The sequence below is a fragment of the Nicotiana tabacum genome, chromosome 1, assembly GCF_000715075.1.
Source record: "Nicotiana tabacum cultivar K326 chromosome 1, ASM71507v2, whole genome shotgun sequence".
NCBI lineage: Eukaryota > Viridiplantae > Streptophyta > Magnoliopsida > Solanales > Solanaceae > Nicotiana > Nicotiana tabacum.
Window position 1 is genome coordinate 71,618,128 of NC_134080.1, and position 11,983 is coordinate 71,630,110.

Here is an 11,983-nt window from a genome sequence, read left to right on the forward strand (position 1 = left end):
AGGAGTTAAAATTATTAGTTACCAAAATAATGTTAGAAATTTGTGGCCAAAGAATCACAAGCTCGACTTTTTTGGATTTAAGTGATAAAAAAGGTGACTAACTGAATAACTCGACAACATGATGTCTAATCAAAAACTGAAAAGGAGACCCCTAGCTCAAAGATGATTAATCTTGAATTAAAAATTAAAAGAGATTATTAATAAATAAAAATTCCCGGGGTACTATTCAAACAATTGTTGAGCAATTAAATTGAAAATTGACTAAGACTTGAATACAGACTTTCTTGAAAGTACTATTCACTTTCATCAAGTCTTTCTATATGGCCACTCGATAGTGAAGTCTTTGAATAGGCAATTACCATTATTATCTTTTATAGACACTCAATTTCCTCGCATTTCTCTTCCGTTTCAAAACATGAATTCAATTTAACTACTTCCACTTTCTTCCCTTATAAAAAGCACATCTTACCCAATTAATCTTTTCATTCCTTTCATCCAAAAAAACAATCAACGAAGATATAGAAGAAAGAAAACTTGGATTCAATGGATACAAGTTCTAGGGACAAGTCTTTTGCTATTGACCTTAACACAAATCCTCCACCGCAAAATATCAATAGTATTCCGGTTGGTAGATCTATTCTTTCGTCAGAACAATTATTATTTTTATTATTATTATTATAAACGAATTTGATATATGCAGCATGAGATGATGGATGAAGAGTTGATTAGGATGAAAGAGGAGAACAAGAAGCTAACAACAATGCTAACAACTTTGTGTGAGAACTACAATTACTTGCAAACTCACCTAATTGAATTGCTGCAAAAACACAACTCTGAGGAGGAAAATTCCAAATTATTATCAAGAAAAAGAAAGGCTGAAGATGATCACTACTGTTGTGCTAATTCAGAAGAAGTATCACCTAAGAGGCCAAGGGAAATCAGAACCAATGTTTCAACTGTTTGTGTTAAAACTACTCCCTCCGATCAAAGCGCTGTAAGTTCCAGAGATTTCTTAATTCTCAGTTTGCTTAACAATTTTAAATCCTTAAAGAGATAAGCCTAAGATTGATCTAAAGGTTAAGGCACAATCAAGAATCAACAACCTATAAGTAAATCCACCACTGATATATATATTACCGGGTACATAATTTCAATGTATGAAAATGGTATAAATTGACTTTTTAATAAATGGTCTCAAAAGTTTTTAATATGTTTAAATGAATTTCAAGTATAACTCCCGAAATAACTTTCTTCTTTGGTGTTGGTTTTCGAAATATAGTTCCTTTTTAAATTTTTTTCCTTGGTCTGATTTTCAGGTGGTGAAAGATGGATATCACTGGAGAAAATATGGTCAAAAAGTCACAAGAGATAACCCTTCACCTAGAGCCTACTATAAGTGTTCTTTTGCACCATCTTGCCCAGTCAAAAAGAAGGTCAGCTTCATGCAACCAATCTTCTTAATTTGACTAAATGCGTTAACTTGAGTGTATGTTAGTATATAATTACCCTATTCCTATACTCACACTTAGACTAGAGAAATCATATTATATTACTGTATTAGTTTGTTTTTTCCTCTAAATGAATGATAATTTGTAGGTGCAAAGAAGTGTTGAAAATCCATCAGTTTTAGTAGCTACATATGAGGGGGAGCACAACCATCCTCTCCCATCCCAAGCTCAAGTAACAGCGCCATTAATTAACCATAATGTTACAACAAATCCTACATTTCTGAACAAATTCATGGAAGACATTGACACAACATCACTACAACAAGATTTAGTCGCACAAATGGCACATTCCTTGACAAGGAACCCTAATTTCACGGCTGCAGTCGCTGCAGCCATCTCCGGGAATTTTTTTGAATATGATTAATTAGTTTTCAGATGAAGCAAAATTACAGCTATTAACGGTTTTTGTTTTTCTATTGAGAAGGAAATGAACCTGATGTAAATCTACCATTTGGAATGGATGTTCCTTTGCTATAATAAGTGTTTCTTAGCTGTGTTTTTTGAATATTTGGGCTGTAATTAGGATAAATTTGCAGAATAGTAAAGACAATATTAGGCAAAAGATTGTAAAGACAATAGTGGGAGTAGATGTTAGGAATTGATTCATAGATTTATACGCCATAATAGCATAAGATTACGTGATGTTAAAAAAAAAAAAAAAAACAGACTTGCTATATAGTATGATGATTTTTGATTTTTTCTTGAATGCTCTTTTGTCAATGTAATCATCTTGCAAGACTTATAAAAGGGAGGGCTTTCTTTCTAGTTCCACTCTCAAATATAACTCTTCGCTGCCAGGGTATGGAGCAACCCAAGTATATATAGAAATATGGAGGGGATTTATCCGAACAAAAAACGTTAGGACGACTTCAAACCTCGCATCGTCGCAGTAAGTTTATACGTATACCATGCTTATGTCCAAGTCTATGAGATTTCTGAACATTTAAATCAATACAAGGGCAGATTATACATTTGGCCGGTCAGTCAAAAATAATTATATTCGCTAGCAAAATATATCAATATATCTGTATTTTATGAAGTACTATATATATAAAAAAATTATTTTTTCAACTATTATTTTATTAGAGTGGCTATACATGTATAGTTTTTCCTTACAAACAACTTACAACAAACCCAGTGTAGTGTGTACGTAGACCTTATCCCTATCTTGTGAAGATAGAGAGGTTGTTTATAATAGACCCTCGGCTCAAGGAAAGAATAGTCACAATAATGTTGCAAAAGAAATACGATGGTGGGGAGCCATGAAAAAGAAATAGGAACAATAACAAAATAATAAGATAATCGAAACAAAAGAAGCAACATGCAGTAATAGAAATCTAAGCATAAGGAAATATGAGAAAAGTACTAATACTACTAGTATGAAAAAGAAATACGCTCGACTACCTACTAGCCTTCTGTCCTAATTCTTGACCTTCACACCCTCTTATGTCATCAGCAAATAACATGTACCATGATACCTCCCCTTGAATATGTCGTGCCAATTCATCTATCATTAAAACAAATAAAAATGGGCTAAGAGTTGATCCCTAGTGCAACCCCATCATATCTAGAAATCTCGACGACTCTTGGAGGGATCCAACTCACCCAACATATATAATATTCTTGTCTCCTTTTTTATTCAAGAGTTTATGGAAGTATGTTTACCATTTTTATCTAATATGTACCTCTTCCACCAATACTTTATCTTCCTCCTCTTTGATGCACTTCACTTGGTCTAGACCTCGAGCCTCCTCTCCTCGCCTTGACAAATAGGTACAACTTCTTATCCCCCCTTTGTCCCCAGTTCTTCATACAAGCGTTAAAATGTTGTCGTCTTTGCCGCCATAATCGCTAATTTTACCTCCTTCTTTGCGCCTTATACCTTTTGTGAGCATATGATTTTTGCCCTACTAGAAATACTCGTACAAAAAAATTTAAAAAATAGGTTTTCTAAATTGCTCTTTTTTTTTAGTTTCGTAGGATTTTTGTAGGATTTTATTAATTGTTTGCATTTTTTGTGCATATTTAATATTTTTAAAATCATGAAAAATACCACAAAAATGTCAAAATTTCATGCATTGCATATTAGGCTTTGTGTTCGTATTTTAGGATTAAATTGTTAGTTAATTTCTTTATTAAATGAAAATCACAAAAAAATATTGTTCATTTTACATTTTTAGCTCTTAGTGTTAGATTAGTAATTTTTTCTTCATCAAATTAGGATTAATTAATTTCGTAAATATTATAAATAGATAATTAGTCTGATTTTATAGATTAGATTAATTCAGGTTTTAATTTAAGACTTTGATTAATTTAGTTAAGTGTTTAAAATTAAAGAAAAAAGAAAGGAAAAAAAATAAAGAAAACGAAAATGGGGAAAAATAATTTGATTTGGACTGGGCCACCCAAAGAACAAATTCAATGCCCAATGCCATTTCTACCCAATTCCGCCTAAGCCCAAAACTCCCCATGCCCGGTCTAATTTTTTCCCACTGAAAGACACCGTTCCCCTTCCCTTTAATCCCAGCCGTTGGATCATTTTGATCCAATGACTCGCAACTCACCCAACCCCAACTACTTAACTATCCTAACCCCTCTCCCTTCGACCTAGAGATCCCGTCCATTTTTTCCTCCCTTATCTCTCAAACACCTAACCCTAGCCGCCCTTGAATCCCTCGCTATCTCCGCCTTCTTCCGCCGCCTGGAAATCACACTACGGTGGCGGAACACCTCCAAACCGCCCCAAACTCACACCCACACTCCCCACACTCTTTTAAATGCAAATCCATCAACGATTTTACCAAAATCCTCACCAATCTCCGTCAATCTCAAATCTGAGCTTTCAACCAAACCCTAAGCCAACCAAAAAAAAAACCAAAATCACACTCCACAATCCCAAGCCTCCCCTCATCACTATCCTACTATCAATTTTCCCAAATTCCCCGTTGATTTGTTTGAATCACAGATTTAAGAACAGAAACCCTAGATTACCCGTTTTCAAATTTTTCTTCTGTTTTCCTTCGAGTTTCAAGACTCGATTTGGATTAAAACCTACGCTAATTGATCGTTGTCAACAAGAACGATTGATTAACGTATTTTTGATATATTTCAGAGCTTTTCTGATTTGCTAGAGCCTTTTAGGTATATTTCCTGATCTTTCTTCCACGTCTCTTTCTCTTGTTCTTGCTTTTTCCTTTGATTTTGCATGTGTTTGGCTTTATTTTTTGTTAAGGTTGTTTGTTTATAGACTAATTAGTATTTGAGTTCATTGTTTAGGTTAATTTAAAAAAATTTCGAGCGTGTTAAACTGTTTGGTTAAAGAAAATGAGTTTAATTACTTGTAATTAGTTTGATTGCATGTTTTGATTAACTTAATTAAGTTTAGATTAGCTAGGATTACCTATTAGGTTTCATTACATATTTGTTCCTATTTTTTATTTTTTGTTGCTGTTTTTTCTGTTATGTTTGTTGTTTTGGAAATTCAAATTCTGTTTGGGGTATTGTAGGGTTAATTAGATAAACACCATGATTCATTGGTCAGCTTAGGTCTCAAACCAGATGTGATGACCCAAAAGGTCATCACTTGTTTTAGAAATGAGTTCTGCATTCCTAGGACTTAGAAGCCTCCTTTTTCCTCACCTCGATTTATGTGCACAGTTCGGGCACATAGCCGGTAGGCCATTATGTGAAAATCTATGAAAATTGATGAATTCTAACTTTAAAATGAATTTAAGTTGACTTCGATCAATATTTTAGGTAAACGGATCTGGACTCATGATTTGACGGTCCCGGAGGGTCCGTAGGAAAATATGGGACTTGGTGTATGCCCGAAATCGAATTCTGAGGTCCCAAGCCGAAGAAATGAATTTTTGAAGAAAATTATTTTCTGGAAAATTTATGAGTTTTTAGAAATGAAAAATGTTTGGAAGTTGTTGGTATCAGGTTCGTATTTTGGTTTCGGAGTCCGGTAAAGGTCTTATATGTGGTTTAAGTCGAGCCTGTGAAATTTGGTAAGAAACGGAAGTCGTTTGATGTGATTCGGACCCGTAGTTGTAAAAATTGATACTTTGAAAGTTTTGAGATTTTTCTTAGATTTCTATGCTAAATTCGTTGTAAAAGATGTTATTTTGGCATTTGATCGCACGGATAAGTTCATATGATATTTTTGAGTTAGTATGCATGTTTGGTTTGAGCCCCGAGGGCTCGGATGAATTTCGGATACGTTTCGGAAGGTTTTAAACTTAGAAGATTTGGGGGTGTTTCCCTTCGCGAACACTGACCTGCTATCGCGAACGCGAAGGCCTTTGGGCCTGGGCAGGGGGAAGGGGATTTTACTCTACACGAACACGACCACACGACCGCGAACGCGATCGTTAATTGGGCCTGACCCATCGCGAACGCGACAGATCCATCACGAACACGATGAAGGTCTGCCCAGTAATTTTAAAAACAGAAGCAAAAACGGGCAGAACCCATTTACTTCATATTTTCGAAATTTGGGAGCATTGAGATGATTTTAAGAGCAATTTCTTCCCCAAACAATTGGTAGATGATTCTAAACCTCTTTCTTTTGATTTCCCATTTTATTTCATCAATTTTCATCCTAAAATCTAGGATTTTTATGGTAGAAATTAGGGATTTGGATAGAGTTAGGGAATTTTGATTGATTGGGATTTAGACCTCGTTTTGGGGTCATATTTCGAAACTAATTACATATTTGGGCTCGTGGGTGAATGGGTGATCGGGTTTTGGTCCGAACCTCGTACTTTGACCAATCGGGCCCGAGGTCGATTTTTGACTTTTTGGGAAAAATGATAGAAAACCTATATTTGAGTATTGGGTATGAATTCTTTAGCATTTATTGATGTTGTTAAATCAATTTGGACTAGATACGAGTTGTTTGGAGGCAATTCTAAAGGAAAAGCGGTGTTCGAGGCTTGATTTGGCCGTGGAAGTTCGAGGTAAGTGTTTGGTCTAACCTTAGCTTGAGGGATTAGGAGTTGTGTCCTATTTGCTATGTGTTACTTATCGAGTACGACGTATAGGCATGGTGACGAGTATATATACGTTGGCGTCAAGCATGACCGTGAGTCTTAAATTGATATTGTTGTAATCTTAATAAGTACTACGACTGCCTAAGTTGTTGATTCTCTATGTTGAGCAATGATTATGATTATTCTCGTGGAAATTTCTTATGATTGGGTGTTGGTGCTAGTTAAGGAAGTTAGATATTGGAACAAGTTTGGTTATAGCTGATTTTCCCTTGCCGGAACGTATCTACTTATATTGTCGATTCCCTTGCCGGGATAGTGTTGTTTCTTCATGGTTCCCTTGACGGGACTCTATTTATGCTTGGTGTTGAACTGTATATGTGGATCTGGTTGCACGCCGCAATAATATTATATTTGGATCGGGTTGCACGTCGCAACAATTTTATGTTTGGATCGGGTTGCACACCGCAACAATATAATTGGATCGAGTTGCACGTCGCAACAGTGATAAATGATATGGATCGGGTTGTACGTCGCAACAGTGTTCTTATGATTTGGATTGGGTTGCGCGCCGCAACAGTAGATAATAAAAGTGTTTATTGGTGGGTTACGATTTCCTTATCCGGTTGCTGTGAATTCTAAATTGTCATTATGCTTTTCTCTTGAATTACTATTGATAAATGATATTCCCCTCTAGCATGCCTCCTCCCATATTTAATTGTTTATTTCTATTTTATTTTCCATTGTATATAATATAACTGCACAGATTTATTTGGTAGTCTGGTCCTAGCCTCGCCACTATTTCATCGGGGTTAGGTCAGGCACTTACCAGCACATGTGGTCGGTTGTGCTGATACTACACTCTGTACTGTGTACAGATCCCAAAGCGACAGCTTTTGGACCATAGCTGTGGGTGGCTGCCTTCAGTCCAGTCGGAGATTCCGAGGTAGTCCTGCAGGCGTCCGTAGGCCCCCACGTTCTCCTCTATCTTTATATTCTGTTTTCATTTACTTTAGAGACAGATTGTATCTTTCTTTCCAGACACTTGTTTGTAGTATTCGTATATGGTCCGTGATATTGTGACACCGGTTCCGGATAGAGATGTGCTTGGCATTGTCGTACTTGTTTTTGGCTAATTTATCAGATTACGTCTTCCGCATGTCTTTAATTATTGCTAATATTTCACCGTTGATCGCATGTTGTTTTAAACGCTTAAAAAGGGCTAAATAAAAGAGTTAGTGAATATATAATACTCGGTTTGCCTAACTTTCACGAGTAGGTGCCATCACGACTCCCGAGGGTGGGAAATCCGGATCGTGACACCAAAATTGTTTTGGCTAGGCTGCCTTGTTTTAGTTGATTGATCTTAGGTTTAAACGGTTTAAAGAATGAAAACATAGTAACAAAATTTTTAGGAGTTTAATTGAAAAAACAATTCAGGGAATTCAAGGCTAGAATGGCCTAGATGGTTCTAGGAAGTTCCAGAAAGGGTTCTGAAATTAGAATTTAGGTCAAATTGGGTTGAAATTGTAATAAGCAGAACTTAAAAGTGTAAATTGGGAATTTAAAATGAGAAAAATATCATAAAGTTCTAGCATTGTACAGTTGTCCCCATTTTTAGTATGAAAATATTGAATTTGGGTAGAAAAAGGACAGACGACTGTTAAAAGATGTTGTACTATCTGACATTTCAGAATTTTAGGGTAGAATATTCCTTTTTTATGCTATCTTTGTGCATCTTATAAAAGGAATAGACCCTCACTCGTTCACACACAGACTATCATCAGCATTAGGCAATCTAAAAGGCAACTTTGATACACAAGGAATTCTGGAAATTGATTTTCACACTGGTTTTTCTTCCTTTTTCTGGGTTTCCAAGTGGATTTGAAAATAGAAATAGCTCCTTGTTTCCCTAGTTCATAATCCCTGCTATTTAAAGTTGGTTTTAGTCAAATATTCTGGGATTTTTGTTGCTGTTCTATTTGCTGCTGCTATTTTGAGTGTTGCTGGCTTTTATTTGATCATAAATCCTTCTCGTTAAGCTATCTTGAGGTAATCTACTATCAGCTCTCTGATAGTTTTTAGGTGTATGACAACTTTATGAGAAAATAACAGTTATTATGTTGAAGAATCAGTTCATTCGTTAGTAGATTTCCATTATTAACATTTGATTGGTTTATGCTTGTAAATGTGGTTAAGCATTTGAATTCCTGCTTATTCTTTGCAAATTTCTGAAGTAGTTCTAAGAGTATCTGTGATGCTTTCATTTTTCTTTATGAACTTCAAGCTTTTATCTTATTTGTTGTGACAAAAAACACATATGTCCTGGTTCAGCTTAAGTGGACTGAATTCTTACTGTGTTTTCCTTTTTTTTTTGGTATCAATGTTGATTCACACTTGAAGGAAGGTTAAAGAATGGCTAAGGGATGAATCTGACCACCAGTTAGTCAGATCCATCTCTGTGAAGTGTCTCATTCACAAACGCATGAATGGAAGAGCTTGAATGTGTAGTTCTATTGTTGTTCATTGCCAGTGCTGAAAGAAAAAAGTATAAGAGTTACTTTGGAATCTTATTTTGATTCAAGTTTGTAAATGATAGTTTTAATTGATAGAATAGCTTATTAACGTATTTCAAATTTTCCCAAAAAACTGGAATTTTTAATGTTCTGATTAGTTTTATTTAGTATAAGGCTGTTTTAATTTGATAATGATGTGAGTTTGCTAGACATTCTGTTTTCTTAAAATTTTTAAACTGTTTTAGCTGACTAAAATGAACTGGGCCAGGCACTCCAACATGACCAGTTTCCGTTCCCTTATAGAGAATGAAATTCTGGATTTCAGGCAGCTGGGCGTGAGTATTAAGCCCAATAACTTGGCCCAAATTATGAACTTGTTTTTTTTCTTCTGAAATTAATGTAATTCTAATTTTGATTTAGGGTATTAGAAATCCTGTTAGTATAGTTAATTTAAACTTGAATACAATAATTTTCTGATGAGATTTTATTACTCTTATGCAAATCAAATTTGGACTTAGACAATGTATGATTAGCGATTTATCATTTCTGAAAACACAACCACGACATGCCCAATCAATTTAGAGTTGCGACTGGGCCAGTTTTTACAAAATAGTCAGTTGGGCCCATTTCTCATATTTTTAAGTCTATAACAATTAATGCTAGATTACCCCAAGTAGTTAAAATTCCCCCATGTACTTTACAATAATCTCACAATAGTTTAGGAAATACTTTGAACATCGTAGTTTTGCTTTAGGCGTGATTAATAAATCATCGTGACTATGGGTACGGTTCATGTGATATAGTTATGATACATAATTCCCAAATTCGGGTGTGCATTCCATGTGACTCGATCATAAAAACTTTAAATAATAATAAAATAAACATGTCGCAAATCGCGAGTGCATTTCATGTAGCGTGGTTTGCAATGTGTTCCAAAACGGCAAGTGTATGACAATCATAACTTGTTCAAGAAATAATTCCATAAATCCTAAAAAGCGATTAAATAAATAAAAATGGTTATAAAAGTTAAAAATGCACAATAAGTTTAAAACATGTAATAAATCAGATAATTAGTCCAATTATTAATAGTTAAACGATCGTGCTAGAACCACGAAACCCGGGAATGCCTAACACCTTCTTCCGGGTTAACAAAATTCCTTACCTAGTGTTTCTGGTTTCGCAGACTTTTAAATAAAGTCGATTTTCCTCGATTTGGGATTTTTAAAATAAATCAGTGACTTGGGACACTATAAATTATTCCAAGTGGCGACTCTAAATAAATAAAATAATCTCATTTCGATTTATGTTACTTAAATTAAAAAAACTCCCTTATATACCCCTCGGGTAAAAAAGAGGTGTGAAACCTTTCCCGATTCATCCTCTTCTCGCCTTGTCCCTTCTCCACTGACTTCATATACGTAACCTTCTTGGCTTTCACTTTTTCTTGGACCCATCCATTCGACTACTAATCTCCTTATACATACTGTCTTTAAGAAAAAACCTAAATAGCCGCCACTTAACGCATAAAATTAAAATAGTCAACGAATGCACACTATTGGAAAATGGCAGAATTCTAACTGCCGAAACGATCGGAAATTAGTCGGAAATCACGAATATCCGACTACTTTCTAACCAAAATTGACCGGTCGAAAAACAGTTGGTCGGAAAACAGTTTCCGACCGAATCCGTCGGTGATTTCCAACCAAAGTAGTCGGAACGTTCAATAGGTCAGACAACCAAATATTTTCAAATTTTTGACCAAAGTGGTCGTATTTTACCGGCCGAATCGGTCATAATAATATAAATAAAAATAATTATTTATTTAAATTAAATAATAAAAATATACAATTTCCGTCCGAATTGCTCGATAATTAATAATTTAAAAATAAATTTTATTTAATTTCCAACGGAATCCGTCGAAAACTGTTAAATATTATTTTTTTAAAAACATTTTCAACCGAATTGGTCGGAAATCTGGGAAATTTTAGTAAAATCTAGGTAGCTGTTCGTCTGTTTTCATCGGAAATTAGTCGAAATTTTCAAACTATTACAATACAATAACACCAACAACTAATCAACCATTAACACAATCTAAACCAGCAATACCAACCATTAACACAATCTAAACCAACAATACCAACCATTAACACAACCTAAACAAACAATACCAACCATTAAACCTAACAATTTTGAGCATAAAAACATCCAAATAGTAGCCCACATTTAAGTTTAAAAACAAAACATAAAGTTGTCTCTCACAATCAAGTTTACTAATCAACACCTAAACTGCTACACATCAGATTCAGTTTGTTCATCCTTATCATCAGATAGATTATACCCATGTTTTCTCATAAATTTCTGCATCTTAACAAATGTTCCGAATTGGGAGTCCAATTATTGCTTCAAATCACGAATTTCCTTTCTCATATCTTCCATCTCTTCTTGATTTTGAGAAGAAGAAGAATTGGCTGAGAGTGGGTTTGGATGAATTGTAGGTCGATGTACTCCAAGTCTGTAGACTTTACCTTTGTTTACTCCACACGCTGCCTATCAACAATGAAGTTATATCATCAGGTGTTGGTTGTTGAAGGAGGTTGAATTTGTTGACATTCTTCCACCCTTTTATGATAATCTTCCTGAAATGAAAATATAAATATTATCTAAACAAACTAATATTATTAAACCCATAAATAATTATGAAATTAGTAATTTACATATGTGATCGACGCACACGTCTCCACCCAGTGTTCTCTTGTACCATCCTTCTTCTTTTTCTTAAGCGTCTCCTCGAAGACCTTAGCGTGACTCATATCTCACCCTCTTTCCTTTTCTTTCATAACAAAAAGTATGAGTTAGACATTACAAACGTAAAATTGTATATATAAAACTAAGAAAAATTTAATAAGTGAACACCAATCTTAGTTTATGGGCGGCAAAACTAATTAAACCTCTTCTGTGCAACGAGCCA

At 34.8% G+C, this 11,983-nt stretch overlaps 1 protein-coding gene and 1 long non-coding RNA gene across 2 annotated transcripts; both read left to right on the forward strand.

Annotated features, from left to right (window-relative positions):
* The first annotated feature begins 392 nt into the window (after nt 1-392).
* Nucleotides 393-2,013, forward strand: LOC107810915 (putative WRKY transcription factor 40). Its single transcript, XM_016635751.2, has 4 exons — nt 393-624; nt 701-994; nt 1,317-1,433; nt 1,597-2,013. The coding sequence occupies exons 1-4, from the start codon at nt 544-546 to the stop codon at nt 1,870-1,872; spliced, it is 768 nt and encodes a 255-aa protein (XP_016491237.1). The 5' UTR covers nt 393-543; the 3' UTR covers nt 1,873-2,013.
* A 5,375-nt stretch (nt 2,014-7,388) lies between these two features.
* Nucleotides 7,389-9,502, forward strand: LOC107810914 (uncharacterized). The gene is made up of 2 exons (XR_012708567.1): nt 7,389-8,551; nt 9,284-9,502. It is a non-coding gene; the product is annotated as an uncharacterized LOC107810914 (long non-coding RNA).
* Nucleotides 9,503-11,983: the final 2,481 nt, after the last annotated feature.